The 20714-nt window shown below is 44.9% G+C and overlaps 1 protein-coding gene across 13 annotated transcripts in view; it reads right to left on the reverse strand.

Moving 5' to 3' along the window:
- Nucleotides 1–11691: 11691 nt before the first annotated feature.
- The window catches only part of LOC133473306 (serine/arginine repetitive matrix protein 1-like), a 35829-nt gene continuing 26806 nt past the window's right edge, over nt 11692–20714 (reverse strand). For 8 of the 13 annotated variants that reach the window (XM_061764937.1, XM_061764934.1, XM_061764932.1 and 5 more), the window contains 9 exons: nt 20561–20670; nt 20281–20369; nt 20080–20186; nt 19633–19765; nt 14551–14666; nt 14024–14232; nt 12247–13453; nt 11916–12122; nt 11692–11802 (listed from right to left, as the gene is read on the reverse strand). In XM_061764937.1, the coding sequence (XP_061620921.1) occupies nt 12509–13453; nt 14024–14182 (1104 nt within the window). In that variant the 5' untranslated portion in view covers nt 14183–14232; nt 14551–14666; nt 19633–19765; ... (1 more) ...; nt 20281–20369; nt 20561–20670 and the 3' untranslated portion in view covers nt 11692–11802; nt 11916–12122; nt 12247–12508. Of the gene's footprint in view, nt 11803–11915; nt 12123–12246; nt 13454–14023; nt 14233–14550; nt 14667–15194; nt 15294–16757; nt 18019–19632; nt 19766–20079; nt 20187–20280; nt 20370–20560; nt 20671–20714 lie in introns of those variants that run through there. The other 5 variants (XM_061764936.1, XM_061764931.1, XM_061764928.1 and 2 more) reach the window with 5 other exon arrangements.

Consider the following 20714-nt stretch of genomic DNA (forward strand, 5'->3'; position numbering starts at 1 on the left):
TTTTATTGCTTAATAACGCTTCCCAGCGCCTGCTGTACACGTTTTCTATTTTGACTCATAACTTCACAAAGGATGCTTTGCCAGTAAAATCTCTTGCTATTTAGAGTAGCACTCTGCCCTTTATACTAGTTACAGGCAGTGGTTTGAATCCCAAAGCTTTGGTTGGAGTTTTACACACATTTGCAGTTTTTTATTGCTTAAAAACGCTTCCCAGCGCCTGCTGTACACGTTTTCTATTTTGACTCATAACTTCACAAAGGATGCTTTCCCAGTAAAATCTCTTGCTATTTAGATTAGAACTCTGCCCTTTATACTAGTTACAGGCAATGGTTTGAATCCCAAAGCTTTGGTTGGAGTTTTACACACATTTGCAGTTTTTTATTGCTTAAAAACGCTTCCCAGCGCCTGCTGTACACGTTTTCTATTTTGACTGATAACTTCACAAAGGATGCTTTCCCAGTAAAATCTCTTGCTATTTAGAGTAGAACTCTGCCCTTTATACTAGTTACAGGCAGTGGTTTGAATCCCAAAGCTTTGGTTGGAGTTTTACACACATTTGCAGTTTTTTATTGCTTAAGAACGCTTCCCAGCGCCTGCTGTACACGTTTTCTATTTTGACTCATAACTTCACAAAAGATGCTTTCCCAGTAAAATCTCTTGCTATTTAGAGTAGAACTCTGCCCTTTATACTAGTTACAGGCAGTGGTTTGAATCCCTAAGCTTTGGTTGGAGTTTTACACACATTTGCAGTTTTTTATTGCTTAAAAACGCTTCCCAGCGCCTGCTGTACACGTTTTCTATTTTGACTCATAACTTCACAAAGGATGCTTTCCCAGTAAAATCTCTTGCTATTTAGAGTAGAACTCTCACCTTTATACTAGTTACAGGCAGTTTTTTTAGTCCCAAAGCTTTGGTTGGAGTTTTACACACATTTGCAGTTTTTTATTGCTTAAAAACGCTTCCCAGCGCCTGCTGTACACGTTTTCTATTTTGACTCATAACTTCACAAAGGATGCTTTCCCAGTAAAATCTCTTGCTATTTAGAGTAGAACTCTGCCCTTTATACTAGTTACAGGCAGTGGTTTGAATCCCAAAGCTGTGGTTGGAGTTTTACACACATTTGCAGTTTTTTATTGCTTAAGAACGCTTCCCAGCGCCTGCTGTACACGTTTTCTATTTTGACTCATAACTTCACAAAGGATGCTTTGCCAGTAAAATCTCTTGCTATTTAGAGTAGAACTCTGCTCTTTATACTAGTTACAGGCAGTGGTTTGAATCCCAAAGCTTTGGTTGGAATTTTACACACATTTGCAGTTTTTTATTGCTTAAAAACGCTTCCCAGCGCCTGCTGTACACTTTTTTTTTTTTTTTTGACTCATAACTTCACAAAAGATGCTTTCCCAGTAAAATCTATTGCTATTTAGAGTAGAACTCTCCCCTTTATACTAGTTACAGGCAGTGGTTTGAATCCCAAAGCTTTGGTTGGAATTTTACACACATTTGCAGTTTTTTATTGCTTAAAAACGCTTCCCAGCGCCTGCTGTACACTTTTTTTTTTATTTTGACTCATAACTTCACAAAAGATGCTTTCCCAGTAAAATCTATTGCTATTTAGAGTAGAACTCTCCCCTTTATACTAGTTACAGGCAGTGGTTTGAATCTCAAAGCTTTGGTTGGAGTTTTACACACATTTGCAGTTTTGTATTGCTTAAAAACGCTTCCCAGCGCATGCTGTACACGTTTTCTATTTTGACTCATAACTTCACAAAGGATGCTTTGCCAGTAAAATCTCTTGCTATTTAGAGTATAACTCTGCCCTTTATACTAGTTACAGGTAGTGGTTTGAATCCCAAAGCTTTGGTTGGAGTTTTACACACATTTGCAGTTTTTTATTGCTTAAAAACGCTTCCCAGCGCCTGCTGTACACGTTTTCTTTTTTGACTCATAACTTCACAAAGGATGCTTTGCCAGTAAAATCTCTTGCTATTTAGAGTAGAACTCTGCCCTTTATACTAGTTACAGGCAGTGGTTTGAATCCCAAAGCTTTGGTTGGAGTTTTACACACATTTGCAGTTTTTTATTGCTTAAAAACGCTTCCCAGCGCCTGCTGTACACTTTTTTTTTTATTTTGACTCATAACTTCACAAAAGATGCTTTCCCAGTAAAATCTCTTGCTTTTTAGAGTAGAACTCTGCCCTTTATACTAGTTACAGGCAGTGGTTTGAATCCCAAAGCTTTGGTTGGAGTTTTACACACATTTGCAGTTTTTTATTGCTTAAAAACGCTTCCCAGCGCCTGCTGTACACGTTTTCTATTTTGACTCATAACTTCACAAAGGATGCTTTGCCAGTAAAATCTCTTGCTATTTAGAGTAGAACTCTGCCCTTTATACTAGTTACAGGCAGTGGTTTGAATCCCAAAGCTTTGGTTGGAGTTTTACACACATTTGCAGTTTTTTATTGCTTAAAAACGCTTCCCAGCGCCTGCTGTACACGTTTTCTTTTTTGACTCATAACTTCACAAAGGATGCTTTCCCAGTAAAATCTCTTGCTATTTAGAGTAGAACTCTGCCCTTTATACTAGTTACAGGCAGTGGTTTGAATCCCAAAGCTTTGGTTGGAGTTTTACACACATTTGCAGTTTTTTATTGCTTAAAAACGCTTCCCAGCGCCTGCTGTACACTTTTTTTTTATTTTGACTCATAACTTCACAAAGGATGCTTTCCCAGTAAAATCTCTTGCTATTTAGAGAAGAACTCTCCCCTTTATACTAGTTACAGGCAGTGGTTTGAATCCCAAAGCTTTGGTTGGTGTTTTACACACATTTGCAGTTTTTTATTGCTTAAAAACGCTTCCCAGCGCCTGCTGTACACGTTTTCTATTTTGACTCATAACTTCACAAAGGATGCTTTGCCAGTAAAATCTCTTGCTATTTAGAGTAGAACTCTGCCCTTTATACTAGTTACAGGCAGTGGTTTGAATCCCAAAGCTTTGGTTGGAGTTTTACACACATTTGCAGTTTTTTATTGCTTAAAAACGCTTCCCAGCGCCTGCTGTCCACTTTTTCTTTTTTGACTCATAACTTCACAAATGATACTTTCCCCGTAAAATCTCTTGCATTTAGAGTGTAACTCTCCCCTTTATACTAGTTACAGGCAGTGGTTTGAATCGCAAAGCTTTGGTTGGAGTTTTACACACATTTGCAGTTTTTTATTGCTTAAAAACGCTTCCCAGCGCCTGCTGTACACTTTTTCTATTTTGACTCATAACTTCACAAATGTTGCTTTCCCAGTAAAATCTCTTGCATTTTAGAGTATAAGTCTCCCCTTTATACTAGTTACATGCAGTGGTTTGAATCCCAAAGCTTTGGTTGGAGTTTTACACACATTTGCAGTTTTTTATTGCTTAAAAACGCTTCCCAGTGCCTGCTGTACACTTTTTCTATTTTGACTCATAACTTCACAAATGTTGCTTTCCCAGTAAAATCTCTTGCATTTTAGAATATAACTCTCCTCTTTATAGTAGTTACAGGCAGTGGTTTAAATCCCAAAGCTTTGGTTGGAGTTTTACACACATTTGCCGTTTTTTATTGCTGAAAAATGCTTCCCAGCGCCTGCTGTACACTTTTTTTATTTTGACTCATAACCCCAACCCCGATTAGAACCCGAGCGGTGTTCTGTTATTGGACTTCTGTGCTCGTCACGGATTGCCCATAACGAACACCATGTTCAAGCATAAGTGTGTCCACATGTGCACTTGGCACCAGGACACCCTAGGTCGCAGTTCGATGATCGACTTTGTGGTCGTGTCGACGGACTTGTGGCTGCATGTCTTGGACACTCGGGTGAAGAGAGGGGCGGAGCTGTCAACTGATCACCACCTGGTGGTGAGTTGGCTCCAATGGTGGGGGGCGATGCCGATCCGACGTGGCAGGCCCAAACTTATTGTGACGGTCTGCTGGGAACGTCTGGCAGAATCCCCTGTCAGAAGGAGTTTCAACTCCCACCTCCGACAGAACTTTGCTCAGGTTCCGGGGGACATCGAGTCCGAGTGGACCATGTTCCCCGCCTCCATTGCTGAGGCGGCCGACCGGAGCTGTGGCCGTAAGGTGGCGCCTGTCGTGGCGGCAATCCACGAATCCGTTGGTGGACACCAACGGTGAGGGATGCCGTCAAGCTGAAGAAGGATTCCTATCGGGCCTTTTTGGCCTGTGGGACTCCTGAGGCAACTGATGGGTACCGGCTGGCCAAGCCGAATGCAACTCTGGTGGTCACTGAAGCTAAAGCTCGGGAATGGGAGGAGCCATGGAGAAAGACTTCCGGACGGCTTCGAGGAAATTCTGGTCCACCATCCGGCGTATCAGGAGAGGAAAGCAGTGCACACCAACACTGTGTACAGTGGGGATGGGGCGCTGCTGACCTCGACTCGGGACGTTGTGAGTCGGTGGGGAGAATACTTCGAAGACCTCCTCAATTCCACCGACACGCCTTCCATGAGGAAGCAGAGTGTGGGTTCTCTGAGGCGGGCTCTCCTTTCTCTGGGTTTGAGGTCACCAAGGTAGTTAAAATGACCTTTTTTGTTGCCGATATGACACCCCTTATTTTTCTTTGCCACTACAGGTGTCCCCGAACATGATGTCATGCGACAAAAACGCCAGGGGACATGATCTCACTTAGTTTTCACCAGATGTGACTTCATTTTGTTTTCATCGGATGTGACGTCAATGGGGACAGGTGGCCTGGGAGGTGACGTCATCGGACACGTGCGCTGGCAGCAATCCATCATTTTGACATTATCCCTATATTCCCTCTCTCTTACAAGGTTAGACCCAGGGTGGGCAAACGTCACCAAAAATTTGACATATACATTCAATAAAAAAATTTCATTATTCCAAAATATATGTAGTATTTATAAAAACTCTTTCTTTAAAGCACAGTTGTTTGCTCGTGGTCCCTTGAGATTTTTCTGATGCCTTTTTACTTTGACACTACTTACTGCACTGTACTTTGCTGGAGAATTCCTTTTTCTGATGACATTTTACTTTCACTTTACTGTATTGAAGCAGATTTCTTTCCAGCTATCTTGACTTGAGTATTTATTTACAGACGACTTTTACTTTTCTTAGACTCCCTAATTTTAAAACAGATATTTGTACATTCTACTCCTTACTTCAATACTTCATCAATGTACTTGGGTAGATTTTCTTTCCAAGTACTTGACTTGAGTGTTTATTTTTCTGATGACTTTTACTCCCTATTTGAAAACAGACATCTATACTTTCCACTTGTTACGTTGTGAAAACACGCTTGCAACTTTCATCCATTTACATTTACATTTCATGCCACATCTATCCATTTCAGAGTCTGTACTTTTGTACTTTTAGTCGAGTATAGGAGTTGAATCAGTATTATTAGATAGAATCCTTGAATCATCCCCAGAGGTCAAATTCAGGAGTTATTCATCATCATTATTCGGTGCAAAATCACGAATCACGATCATTTTACTTACCTTTTTATACAGTATCTGTACTTCTACTTCAGTGCAGAGTTTGAGTACTTTTACCAGCTCTACTTAAAACCCTGCTAGTCTAAAGTCAAGCCATACCCAAAATGTTTTGTTATGCTCGCTCTCATCTGAGGCGCCACGTGATCGTGCCCAAATTCTCACAAATGATCAAACTTGAGCAGATAAGTCCATCCATCCAATACCGCTTCTCCTCAAGGGTCGCCGGCGTGCTGGTTCCCATCCCGGTTATCTTCAGGCGAGAGGTGGGGTACACCCTGAACTGGTCGCCAGCCAATTGCAGGGCACATAGAAACAATCAACCATTCACACTCCCATTCACATCTACGGGCAATTAAGAGTCTTCATTCAACCTACCACCCATGTTTTTGGGGTGTGGGAGGAAACCGGAGTGCCCGGAGAAAACCCATGCAGGCACGGGGAGAACATGCAAACGCCACACAGGCGGGGCCGGGATTCGAAACCCGGTCGTCAGAACTGTGAGGCAGATGTGCTAACCAGTCACCCGCCAGATAAAAAAACGTTTAGTCAAAATGTAAAGAAACATTATCTACGTTTGTTTTCTTGAACTTTTTTTTTTATTGTGCATACATTTTTGTGCCGTTTTTACAATATATATATATATATATATATATATTTTTTTTTAAATCTACTCACCTTTATTCATTAAGCACTTTACAAAAAAACACAGTTGAAGCAAAGTGCTGGACACAAATAAAAATCATACTTAAGATATAAAACTATTAAACATAAAACCTGTTCAAAACAAATAAACGCGCTCAATCTTCCTTGATATTCCACTTATCGCATAATTATCCCAATTTAGAATTGCGTGCCATTGTGCAGCAACATGCCAGGGAGCACTGAGGTCTACAGCATCATTTAGAGCAAGAATAGGAGGCTGACAACGTCCCCAACTAAGCTCAAGTCATTGTAATAACTATTACATATGCACTTCAACATAAATAAGAAAGACATTTATATGACAGTAGGGATTGTCTGCTGCTGTCGGCCATGACATCTTGTATTTTGGAGAAACTGTCTGAAATATTCACCAAAAATCAATCCAAACTGTCACGTTACGATGGCATCATTTTACTCTGGACCCAGAAGCAAGCAGAGGCTGAGAGGGTTGTGGTGAAAGGTTTATTGGAGGAGAATTATCAAGGTGGATCCCTGGGGCGTACTGGCAGGTCGTCGGGAAAGGGAGCGTGCGTGCGGAGATCAGCACAGCGGGGAACACGGAAGGAGCACTGTGGACAAGGAAGAACACGGAGGTCAGAGGTATGGCAAGACTGGCGCAGCTTCATGCAGGTTTGAGAGCCGCTGTACCACAGGAGAACGTTAATACTCTGCGAGAGTTTCCGGGATCTGGCAGACTTTTATGCAGGTGATGATGAGGGCTGATTGATGACAGCTGCGCGGCCGAGGTGGTGCTGATTAGAGAGAGGCAGGGAGAGAGAGAGAGGGCGAGGGGAGCGCAAAAGCACCACACCAGCTCCAATGAAAGAACTGCAGGGCACAGCTCATGACAAAAAACACCTTTTCTTAGGACTGTTTATCACTTATTGCTATTCTTATGACTCTCGTAATGCACCCAAAAGAACGAAAAGAGGAACAGACAGTTGGGAATATATGGATACTATTTCATGGAACAAATGTTAGAATTTAGGTTACTAATGTTGGTCATTGCTTCGGATAGTTTTTAGGCCAACTATACAGATTTCAGATTTGAGTTTACTGTCAGACATTGATCTTACAGAATCTTCTGTATACATTCTACTCGCGTCCAACATTTGCACTACCATTGTGGCATAGCTGCACTGTGTATGTGTGTCCTCAGGAAACTCCCTCATTGAGCGTGCAAAGACCAAATGATTATTTCCCGCCCCAAACTTCCCCCTCCCTCTCCAAAACAAGTGCCTCTGCCAATCCCTTGCAAACTATGAAGTGACTTAGCAACTGTTTTGTGTCCTCATGCACCCCTTGTGGCCCACTTTTCTAAAAGCAGAAGAACACCTCCTCCCCTCACTGATTAAAGTCTACTCAACACAACAGTGTCACCAGCGGCGACCATGCGTGTGTACTTCAGTGATAAATGAGAAAATATATTTTGGGACATCAGTCATCCAATTAAGACTCTCCTTCGAGCCCCATTCCACCGTGCTGCTGTCTCTCTCTCTCTCTCTCTCTCTCTCTCTCTCTGCGGCACAGTGTACAACTGGTTAGAGCGTCAGCCTCACAGTTCTGAGGACCCGGGTTCAATCCCCGGCCCCGCCTGTGTGGAGTTTGCATGTTCTCCCCGTGCCTGCGTGGGTTTTCTCCGGGCACTCCGGTTTCCTCCCACATCCCAAAAACATGCATTAATTGGAGACTCTAAATTGCCCGTAGGCGTGACTGTGAGTGCGAATGGTTGTTTGTTTCGATGTGCCCTGCGATTGGCTGGCAACCAGTTCAGGGTGTACCCCGCCTCCTGCCCGATGACAGCTGGGATAGGCTCCAGCACGCCCGCGACCCTAGTGAGGAGAAGCGGCTCAGAAAATGGATGGATGGATGGATGGACTTAGCAACTATTTTGTGTCCTCATGCACCCCTTGTGGCCCACTTTTCTAAAAGCAGAAGAACACCTCCTCCCCTCACTGATTAAAGTCTACTCAACACAACAGTGTCACCAGCGGCGACCATGCGTGTGTACTTCAGTGAGAAATGAGAAATTAATATATTTTGGGACATCAGTCATCCAATTAAGACTCTCCTTCGAGCCCCATTCCACCGTGCTGCTGTCTCTCTGTCTGTCTCTCTCTCTCTCTCTCTCTCTCTCTCTCTCTCTCTCTCTCTCGGCGGCACAGTGTACAACTGGTTAGAGCGTCAGCCTCACAGTTCTGAGGACCCGGGTTCAATCCCCGGCCCCGCCTGTGTGGAGTTTCCATGTTCTCCCCGTGCCTGTGTGGGTTTTCTCCGGGCACTCCGGTTTCCTCCCACATCCCAAAAACATGCATTAATTGGAGACTCTAAATTGCCCGTAGGCATGACTGTGAGTGCGAATGGTTGTTTGTTTCTATGTGCCCTGCGATTGGCTGGCAACCAGTTCAGGGTGTACCCCGCCTCCTGCCCGATGACAGCTGGGATAGGCTCCAGCACGCCCGCGACCCTAGTGAGGAGAAGCGGCTCAGAAAATGGATGGATATATATATATATCCACACACCTATATATATATACACGCACACACGCACAGTCTATGCTCGCAATAGATACAGCAACACTCCCATCTAGTGGATAGAGGGAGGGCCTTCCCACATGTGTCAGTCAATCTTTTCAACTTGAAACTACGTTAAGTTTGTCTCAAGAATAAATGTGCATGCCTGCTGATCCACAAACGCACCTTCAACAATTTACAAGCAGAATTGAATATTTACAAATGATAAATGCACACACAACATTAAAAAAACATCTAAATTGTGGATTTGTGGATGTGAAAAACACGTGCAAATATCCATCCATCCATCCATTTTCTGAGCCGCTTCTCCTCACTAGGGTCGCGGGCGTGCTGGAGCCTATCCCAGCTGTCATCGGCCAGGAGGCGGGGTACACCCTGAACTGGTTGCCAGTCAATCGCAGGGCACATAGAAACAAACAACCATTCGCAGTCACAGTCATGCCTACGGGCAGTTTAGAGTCTCCAATTAATGCATGTTTTTGGGATGTGGGAGGAAACCGGAGTGCCCGGAGAAAACCCACGCAGGCACGGGGAGAACATGCAAACTCCACACAGGCGGGGCCGGGGATTGAACCCGGGTCCTCAGAACTGTGAGGCTGACGCTCTAACCAGTCGCCCACCGTGCCGCCCACGTGCAAATAATTTTAAGAAATCTCTCTCCTCATACTTTCTTCTTTTAAATAAAATACAGTGCACACAACCGCGCTGACTGCAGTTTTTGCTTGCGTCCTAACAACATCCTGTTTAGGCCGGGTTTTTTTCGGTGACAATTCTTTCATGCCAAAACCAAAAATGCAATTTTGGACCGTTAAAGGCCAAAGATTTTCGGTGGCCGAAAATTCTGTGAATCATTAAATTATACTGTCTGTCCAAATTATAAAAACAATTTTTTAAAATCCTTTTACCAGATATGAGTTAAAGCCAATGAAATCAGATGTCATAAATGCACTAAATGAAAGGGTCAAATGATTTATTACAGCTATATACTTCCAAATGAACAGTCAAACCACAGTGCTCACCTTATGGTTGACCTTGGCCATGTTTTCCCTCCACAGTCTGACCACACGGGACACCTGGCTGGGCAGGTAAATGTGAGCCAATAAAGCAGCTTAAGGTAGGCACTTGGTTTTTATCAAAACCTCTTAACACTAATCAAGTCTGTGTGGAAAAGATGACAGAACAACAGTTACACCAGTGACTTTCACCGCAAAATCATGACCCTTCAGTCACATGTGGTACTTACTTCCCTGCAGGAAGTAGGTCACAAAGGCAACGTTGTTCTTACCTTCCCTTCTGCACCCTCGGCCAGCTTGCCCACCATACGGGCGTTACCGGAAGCGGTGGCAAGGAGGAGTAAGCCCCCGTAATCCTTAGCATGTCGAAGGCATTCCTGGGTCAGGCCAAACTTCCAGGCAGAAACTCCCAGCTCTGCACACCGCTTCCACTTCTGCTCTGACTATGAGGGGGAAAGGAGGACATGTATAGGTTGATTCTGAATGTTTGGAAACCAATAAGTGCCAGGATACCACAAATCCAAATGACAGTGTTAAGGAGAAGACTAGCCAATCAGAGACACCTCGCAAGAAGAAACTCATTCATTCAAACGTGTCACCCTGTGTTCTCAATCGCTCTGCCTGGGTCAAATGGCATGGAAGGGTTTGCTGACAAGTGGTGCCATGGGAGAACGCTTTGTTGCCACCCAGAATAACGTACAGTATTGTGATCCATCCATCCATTTTCTGAGCCGCTTCTCCTCACTCGGGTCGCGGGCGTGCTGGAGCCAATCCCAGCTGTCATCGGGCAGGAGGCGGGGTACACCCTGAACTGGTTGCCAGCCAATCGCAGGGCACATTGAAACAAACAACCATTCGCACTCACAGTCATGCCTATGGGCAATTTAGAGTCTCCAATTAATGCATGTTTTTGGGATGTGGGAGGAAACCGGAGTGCCCGGAGAAAACCCACGCAGGCACGGGGAGAACATGCAAACTCCACACAGGCGGGGACGGGGATTGAACCCCGCACCTCAGAACTGTGAGGCTGACGCTCTAACCAGTCGTCCACCGTGCCGCAGTATTGTGATGTCACGGTGAATTGTTGTATTATGAATGCACAGAATGGACTGAGAATAAGCCCGTTTCAACTCAGTGATTATTGTTGGGGGAAAAAAATAAAATTGTTCCACGCTGCTGTGCATACGAGTGACCCGACTTGCGGATTTTTCAAGATACGAGCTGTCGTTGGGCTCTTTTTATACTTTGACTTGCGAGCAAAAATTTTATATGAGCGCTGTGTGGTGCCAGTGAACTCAACTCACTTCACAACAAGCAGCAGTTAGGCAGATTGTGTACAATTCCTGAAAAAACAGGCTTCAAGGTGTTTACCGCCACTCCCAGTCCAAGTTTACTGTCAAAACTAAACAAAAAAATTTACATTGCATATTTAAAATAACCACAGCTTGGCTTCAGATAAGTCACTTTAGCTTAATGCAAACAATGTACAATATTTGGAAACAATATGGTGGAGCAATAGATACAGACGGATAATATAACAATACTCACAGGCATATATTCTTCATCCTCTGCAAAGGAGGACTAATATTAATGCGGTTTACTGAGTTTTGAGTGTCTCCATGTACAGTATATCTGTATGTCTGAATTATACTGCTTCCAGGTGCCCGTGGTGCAAACACCAGAAGCGGCAGAATGTCCATTAAATTAAAGCAAAAAAATTTGTCAAAAATGATTTTGATGAAAATTTTTTATTTTTAATTTTTTTTGAGAGAGAGACTGGGATGGATAATGGCATTTTTATTAATTTGTGGAAAGATAACTGAAGAGATGAAATATTGAAAGATGATTTAAGATACAACTATGTGAAGTTACGAGCATGGTCACTAAACCAATTGAACTCAAGGGACCACTGTCTTCTTAAAAAAGGACTCAAGTTACCTCTCCTTCTACAGCCAGCTGGTAGGCAATTTTCAAGTCTCCCAGCTGCAAGACCAGCCCAAATCTGTGCTCAGGGTCTGTCGTCAGCACTAATGCCTGCTGCTTGAAACCCTGGAGAGCCGGAAGACAAAAAAACACTAATAAGCACAGAGGAAGCCATCAATCGGTCGAACAACTAGGAATCAATAAAATGAAATGTAATCACAGGCTAATAATGCACTGACCTGTTTTTCCAGGAAGTGGGCCACTCTGGTCCGTTGCTCTTTTGCAATTGTGGGAAGCACCTTATCGGCCACACCGAGTCCCTCCTCATGACAGCAGTCTGGTACTTGAGGACTGAGACCAGCAGGAGGTAGCTGACAATGTTGAGGCCCCCGTCTCTCAGATAGAGATGGTCATGTTTGGCTAAGTAGCCCAGTAAATACAAGGTTCTGCGCAGAAAGGGAACATCTTAAATGATGGCGCATTTCTGTGTTCTGCTATTACTATACATACAACCGGAGCTGACTTGAAAAGAAGTTTAAGGTGACTTGAATGCAATCATAAATATCTGACCTGTCCAAGTGAGCAAAAGTGACAATCTGTCACGTACGTGGTTAGGGCGAAGGCGAGGAACGCAAGGCAAGAACATGGTGGACCCAATTGCAGGGAAGCAGGGAGGCAAGCCAGGAGTGCGGGAATCTCAAAATAATATTTAATCACAATGATTAAAACAACTGGTGACTAAACAACTGGCGACTGAACAACGGGCGACAATGAGATGGCAAGACGTGTGACAACGACAATGAACCGACAAGGACTGAAAAAAACCAGGGAACTAAATACAAAACAAATTGACGAGACAACGAGGAACACCTGGACAAGACACGAGTGGCTGGAGAGAGCTGATTGGTCGACACAAAGTAGACGAGAACAGGTGGACACAACAACCTAATGAGCACACGACAAACATGGAACACAGGAAAACATGGAACAAAACTAAACCCAACCCAAACCAAAACACAGACCATGACAGTACCCCCCCTCTAAAGGAACGGATCCCAGACGTTACCCAAACAACAACCAAAAAGTCATCAACCCAGGGTGGGCGGAAGGGGGCCTGGAGGAGGGTACAGAGTCCACCCCTCAGGTCAGTCTGGTGGCCATCCAGGCCACCCGAGGTGAGGTGCTTGGCTGAGCGGTTTAGGAGGTCGTCCAGGATGCCAAGCACCAGGGTCTTTACAGGGCCATTCAGGCGGACGGCCACAGTGCCGAACCCAATGGTAATGCAGGGGCCAGGCAATAGGGTTGGGTGGCGGCCGCTGGACGAACGCCGCCGGAGCAGGGTCGGGTGGCGGCCGCTGGACGAGCGCCGCCGGAGCAAGGACGGGTGGCGGCCGCTGGACGAGCGCCGCCGGAGCAAGGACGGGTGGCGGCCGCTGGACAAGCGCCGCCGGAGCAGGTTCGGGTGGCGGCCGCTGGACGAGCGGCGCCGGAGCAAGGACGGGTGGCGGCCGCTGGACGAGCGCCGCCGGAGCAAGGACGGGTGGCGGCCGCTGGACGAGCGCCGCCGGAGCAGGGTCGGGTGGCGGCCGCTGGACGAGCGCCGCCGGAGCAGGGTCAGGTGGCGGCCGCTGGACAAGCGCCGCCGGAGCAAGGATGGGTGGCGGCCGCTGGACGAGCGCCGCCGGAGCGCCGCCTGGCGCAGCTGCCGAGGAGCCGGAACAGGAGCCTGGCGCAGCTGCCGAGGAGCCGGAACGGGAGCTGCAGTCGCTTCCTCAGCCTGCCGCCATTGAGGTTTGGGAGTAGAGGGTACGGGAGTGGAAGAGTGCACAAGGTCTCAGGAAGGTGAACTAGGAAAAATGGCTGGTACTGAACATGGCTTGGGGGCAGGTTTGGCTAGACGTGACTTAATTGGAGCCGTGGAACAAAGTGTGGGAACAGGTGAAAAATCAAGTGACTTGTGAACAGGGGGGAAAAAACGAGGGGGCAAAATTTGACCTTTACTTGGGCGCCTCCGTTGGCCACCACGCGGCAGTCCCGGGTAGATGGCCAAACGGGTGCCCAAGAAAAGGTCAGAGGGAAAGGATTTGGACTCACTGGGGTTGGAAACGGGGAGACGTGACAAAAACGGACGAGGACGGGATAAACTAGGGAAGGAACCAGAAAAATCTAAATCTGTGTCAGAGTCAGAATCAGATAGGAGGTTAACTAAATCAGGGCCATCTTCACAATCAGAACAATCTGAATCAAAAGAAACATGTTGATGTAAAATAGTAGGGCATGGTGAATAACTAGGACAAGTGGGGGGACCCGAGGAAAAAGACAGAAAAGACTGAACGATAGGGCTTACTGGAGGAGGGTAGGTATGGATGGCAGGCTGAGGACGGTGGGAGGCAGTTTGGTGGCGTCCAGGGTGACGCCATGTTCTTCCCGCTGGGTCCTGTTCTGGTCGGTTCATTCTGTCACGTACGTTGTTAGGGCGAAGGCGAGGAACGCAAGGCAAGAACATGGTGGACCCAATTGCAGGGAAGCAGGGAGGCAAGGCAGGAGTGCGGGAATCTCAAAATACTAATATTTAATCACAATGATTAAAACAACTGGTGACTAAACAACTGGCGACTAAACAACGGGCGACTATGACATGGCAAGACGTGTGACAACGACAATGAACCGAAAGAAACCAGGGAACTAAATACAAACAAATTGACGAGACAACGAGGAACACCTGGACAAGACACGAGTGGCTGGAGAGAGCTGATTGGTCGACACAAAGTAGACGAGAACAGGTGGACACAACAACCTAATGAGCACACGACAAACATGGAACACAGGAAAACATGGAACAAAACTGAACCCAACCCAAACCAAAACACAGACCATGACACAATCTCTCCCCCTACAAAGTAGCTGAGTCTGTTCAGAGAGTTGGTGTAAATGAAGTAGTCGCCAACTCAGAGTCCAGTCTTCACGATCTCCCGGACCTCTCCCTGGACCTGAACCAGGAGAAAATCCATGAACTGACAAATGTAATGTGGGATCATTGTGAGAAAAGTTTATACCCCCCCCCATGTCATAGGTCACTGTTGGTGGCACCACTCCATCGTATAATTGTTTTCTGGTGCACCAACGTGCCAGGCAGCACTGAGGTCTACTGAAGGGATGCAGCGTAATTAAGAGCATGCATAAGAGGCTGAGAACGTCCCCAACTAAGCTCTAGTAATAGTTGTTGTTCCTACTGAGCAGAGAGAATATATGGCTATGAGTATTGTTGTATTGTTGCACGCTCTATCTGTATGTGTTGCTGCTACATGTGTTCAAGTAGTACCGGTGAGTTTATATATATATTTTTAAAGATTTATAGTTACATTACATCTATCTAAACTGTAGATAGATGTAATGTCCTATGCCCGGAGAAATGCAGAGGGTTGCGTCATGAAGGGCATCCGGCTTAAAACGTTGCAAACAAATATGAGCGTTCATCTAAAGAATTCCATACCGGATCGGTCCCCGGCACAGTTTACCTGCAGGGCGCTGGTGGAAATTCAGCTACTGTGGGTCGAAGACGAAGGAGAGGTGGAAAGCGAGTTCTTGGGCAGAAACAACAGAGGAAAGCACAAAACCTAGAATTGAATGTGGGGATTTAGAATGTTGGGACTATAACAGGAAAAGCTCGCGAGTTGGTTGACATGATGAGAAAGGTTGATCTATTGTGTGTCCAGGAGAGCAGGTGGAAAGGCAGTAAGGCTAGAAGTTTAGGGGCAGGGTTTAAGTTATTTTACCATGGTGTAGATGGGAAGAGAAATGGAGTGGGGATTATTTTAAAAGAAGAGTTAACTAAGAATGTCTTGGAGGTGAAAAGAGTATCAGATGGAGTGATGAGGCTGATACTTGAAATTGAGGGTGTTATGTATTATGTAATGTCCCACAGGTCCCCATGCCCCACAGGTAGGATGTGACCTAGAGGTGAAAGAGAAATTCTGGAAGGAGCTAGACGAAGTAGTTCTGAGCATCCCAGACAAAGAGCGAGTGGTGATTGGTGCAGATTGTAATGGACATGTTGGTGAAGGAAACAGGGGTGATGAAGAAGTTATAGGTCAGTTCGGCATCCAGGAAAGGAACTTGGAGGGACAGATGGTGGTTGACTTTGCAAAAAGGATGCAAATGGCTGTAGTGAACACTTTTTTCCCAGAAGAGGCAGGAACATGACCTACAAGAGCGGAGGTAGCAGCACGCAGGTGGATTACATCTTGTGCAGACGATGTCATTTGATGAGGTTACTGACTGTAAGGTGGTGGTAGGGGAGTGTGTGGCTTGACAAGGGGTAGGCAAACTATGGCCCGCGGACCACATCTGACCCGTTGACCATTTTAATCCGGCCCGCCAAAGATTGGAACATCCATCCATCCATTTTCCAAGCCGCTTATCCTCACAAGGGTCGCGTGCGTGCTGGAGCCTATCCCAGCTGTCGCGGGCGTGCTGGAGCCTATCTCAGCTATCTTCAGGCAGGAGGCAGGGTACACCCTGAACTGGTTGCCACCCAATCGCAGGGCACACATAAACAAACAACCATTCGCACTCACATTCACACCTAGGGGCAATTTAGAGACTTCAATTAACCTACCATGCATGTTTTTGGAATGTGGGAGGAAACCGGAGTGCCCATAGAAAACCCACGCAGGCACAGGGAGAACATGCAAACTCCACACAGGTGGGGCTGGGGATTGAACCCCGGTCCGCAGAACTGTGAGGCAGACGCTCTAACCAGTCGTCCACGTGCTGCAAGATTGGAACAGAATCCCCCAAATAATCAAATTCATGACAACCTTCATTTGACCTTGTCCTGTGATGCCGAGTGGTTCCACCAGGTTGTGCTGTAATGTAAACTGGATGAGTTTTATGCTTCATTAAGCGCAGACAAATTTCCAAAAATCCGGAAGATGGCAATTGCCACAACAAAACTAACACCAGACTTTGATGCACTGGCAAAAAAGTGATAAACAAAACAACACTGTTCCCATTAAAAGTAAATCTAAGTATTAGCAATACAATGCCTTTGTTTTTTGTTTTTGTTTTAATATGTAAGCATCTGGTTCTGGCTTGGCCCGCCTGTCAAATTTTAAAAGTCAATGGCCCCTGAGCCAAAACGTTTGCACACCCTTGTGCAAGACAGCATAGGATGTTGGTGTGTAAGATGATTCTGGTGGTAGGGAGGAAGACTAAGAAGACAAAGGCAGAGTAGAGAACCATGTGGTGGAAGCTGAGAAAGGAAGAGTGTTGCGCGGCTTTTCGGGAAGAGCTGAGACAGGATCTCGGTGGACAGGAGGAGCTCCAGAAGACTGGACCACTACAGCCAAGGTGATCAGAGAGACAGGCAGGAGAGTACATGGTGTATCTTCTGGCAGGAAAGGAAAGAATGAAACTTGGTGGTGGAACCTCAAAGTACAGGAAATCATACAAGGAAAGAGGTTAGCTAAGAAGAAGTAAGACACTTGAGAGGACAGACGAGAGGAGCAAGGAATACATTGAGATGCGACATAGGGCAAAGGTAGAGGTGGCAAAGGCCAAACAAGAGGCATATGAGCACATGTATGCCAGGTTTGACACTAAAGAAGGAGAAAATGATCTATACAGGTTGGCCAGACAGAGGGATAGAGATGGGAAGGATGGGCAGCAGGTTAGGGTGATTAAGGGTAGAGATGGAAATGTGTTGACCGGTGCCAGTAGTGCTGGACAGATGGAAAGAATACTTTGAAGAGTTGACGAATGAGGAAAATGAGAGAGAAGGAAAAGTAGAAGAGGGTGGTGGACCAGGAAGTGGCAATGACTAGTAAGGGGGAAGTTAGAAAGGCATTCATCCATCCATCCATTTTCTGAGCCGCTTCTCCTCACTAGGGTCGCGGGTGTGCTGGAGCCTATCCCAGCTAACATCGGGCATGAGGCGGGGTACACCCTGAACTGGTTGCCAGCCAATCGCAGGGCACATACAAACAAACAATCATTCGCACTCACATTAACACCTACGGGCAATTTAGAGTCTCCAATTCATGCATGTTTTTGGGATGTGGGAGGAAACCGGAGTGCCCGGAGAAAACCCACGCAGGCACGGGGAGAACATGCAAACTCCACACAGGCGGGGCCGGGGATTGAACCCGGGTCCTCAGAACTGTGAGGCTGACGCTCTAGCCAGTCGTCCACCGTGCCGCAGAAAGGCATTCAAGGGGATGCAAAATGGAAAGGCAGTTGGTCCTGATCACATTCATGTGGCGTTATGGAAGCATCTAGGAGAGGTGGCTGTGGAGTTTTTGACCAGCTTGTTCAACAGGATTCTAGCGGGTGAGAAGATGCCTGAGGAATGGAGAAAAAGTGTGCTGGTGTCCATTTTTAAGAACAAGGGTGATGTGCAGAGCTGTGTGAACTATGGAGGAATAAAGTTGATGAGGCACACAATGGGAAAGAGTAGTTTTGGGTAGACTCAGGATAGAAGTCAGTATTTGCGAGCAACACTAAGGTTTCATGCCTAGAATAACTACCACAGATGCATTATTTGCCTTGAGGATGTTGATGGAAAAGTACAGAGAAGGTCAGAAGGTGCTAAATTGTGGGGCAGCCAAGGTTAGATGTTTTGGAGACAAAGTTAGAGAGAGTAGACTTCGATGGTTTGGACACATCCAGAGGAGAGATAGTGAGTATATTGGTAGAAGGGCGATGAGGATGGAGCTGCCAGGCAAGAGAGCTAGAGGAAGACCAAAGAGAAGGTTGATTGATGTTGTGAGGGAAGACATGAGGGCAGTTGGTGTTTGAGAGGAGGATGCAGGAGATGGGCTGACATGGAAAAGGATGAGACGCTGTTGCGACCCCTAACGGGAGAAACCCAAAACAAAAAAAGAAGATTGGTGTGTTTTGTTAATAGTGACATTCCGTAATTTCTTGTGTATAATGCGCACCCATGTATAATACGCACCAAGCTGACCTAAAAATTCTGGAAAACCCTTCTACCTATGTATAATGCATTTTTACAATGCATGATTTTGCTTCTACCCATATGATCAAAACATAAAGTATTATCTGTATTTTGTTAGTTTTTATTAAAGAATTATTCTGAAGGTCTTTATTTGAACACGTAATCCTTTTTTTAATATACTTGCTCATATTTACAAATTTACAGCCCTACTTTTATTTAGTAAATTAGAAAACACAGTTGTGCTCATATGTTTTATTACCCAGGCAGAATTTGTAAGATGGGTACAATTCTTTCAAGAGAACATGAAGGACCAGGTGAAACACATTTAATTTTATTTTATTGGGATTCAAATTAAATAGTCAAGCATTTCAGGAAAGCATTGTCATTAAACAAAACATAACTATAAAGAAATTAATGAAGGTGAACAACAACCTCATACCTCAGTCAGCCATATTAAACAAAAACGATATTTCACAAATTCTGCCAGTGTATGTAAACTTATGAGCAAAACTGTGCATATATGCAGTCATACGTACCCCTGTCACATTGGAATAAAAGTGTAGGCTACACTTTTTTTTATAACCAGTAGGTGGCGGTGGCATTTTGGAATGAAAGTGTACAGGTTTTTCATAACCACTAGATGGCGGCATACATACATTTATAAAATGTGAAAGCACTATTGAAAATGTTTTGGGGGGAAAAAATGCACATTATGCAAGAAAAATTACAGTACATGGTTTGGTTGAACATTTTGGTGTTTAAAAATATGTTTCAATCGCTTTTGTTATATATGTCAGTTTTACAGAAAATATTTCATGGATTGACCAAAAAAAAAAACAGCTTGAGGCAAGTTTTGCCTCTTATTTAGAGAACTGTAAACGACAGAGTAACAGCAGGTGCTAATGAATGCTTTAAAAAGTGTTTTTTAATGTTTCAAGCATGTGGGGGGGTTACTGTTCCATAAAAAAGGGCTGATAACAATGGAAATACACACAAACCTCAAAAGCATCCTCAATGCCGTCCTCCGTCACTCCTTCGTTGTTCTCTCGTGAGGCAGCTACTTTATTAGCCATGTATCAAAGGATCTTTAGTCGCGATGCAGACCAACTGACCAGAGTCCGACCAGAAGATCTGCACACAGGACAAAAAAAATAAATAAAAAAGTCATATGTTGAGAAATAATAAACTCATACTGTTTCACTCTAATTTGAAGGTGTTTTTGGCCAGCTTTTCTATTGCCCATATCACACAAAAACACTCCCCAAAGAGTCAATTTTTTGCGACACAAACTGAATTTCTCCGGAACCTATCATCCCACTTTCAAAATTCTTGATTTGCTGTACTCAGGTTGAAGTGGCCATTCCAACCAAACTTGTCATTTAAGACTGTCATTTTTGGAAAACCTTGTCAAGTTTCCTATTGAAAGAGAAACGGACAAGTCTTACGTGTTTAGGTTGGATCTCAATGCGGCGGATCAGTTCGGTGTTCTCCCAATCATAAAATCCCAGATCATTCACTGACCTCACCCCAAGCAAGAAACCTCCATAGATGCCTGCAGTGTCCAAAAAAAGAACATATTGGTTGTTGTTTTTACCAGCAATAACCTATTGAACTACAAGTTTGCTTTATGACAGTAATGCCATTACCCTTTGCTTCAAAGTCAGGCGTGAATGATTTCTTTACTTTGAAATTCTGCATTATTTTCACGACGCTTCTGCTTTCTCTAATCGCATATCTGTTAAAAAGAGAAGAGGCATTAACTATTACATATGCGCTTAAACATACTGTAAATAAGAAAGACAATTATATGAGTAAGGATTGTCTGCTGCTGTCATTTTACACAAATACATAAGCACTGAACATTTGCTCATACTGTAGCAATTGAGCAGTAAAGCAACCCAGACAGACTTAAAAGTGAACACTTACTCAGATGAGTCATGTGCCCAAGCAAACTCCTGTGCTGAGCCGAAGAATTTGATTCTCAGAGCTATGGCAGTACAGATGATGTCTCTCCATTGCCACACACTGCAACAAACCTATAAATGAGAGCTCGACATGAGAGCAGGTTACTCAAGACATT

The sequence above is a fragment of the Phyllopteryx taeniolatus genome, unplaced genomic scaffold, assembly GCF_024500385.1.
Source record: "Phyllopteryx taeniolatus isolate TA_2022b unplaced genomic scaffold, UOR_Ptae_1.2 contig_24, whole genome shotgun sequence".
Classification (NCBI taxonomy): Eukaryota; Metazoa; Chordata; class Actinopteri; order Syngnathiformes; family Syngnathidae; genus Phyllopteryx; species Phyllopteryx taeniolatus.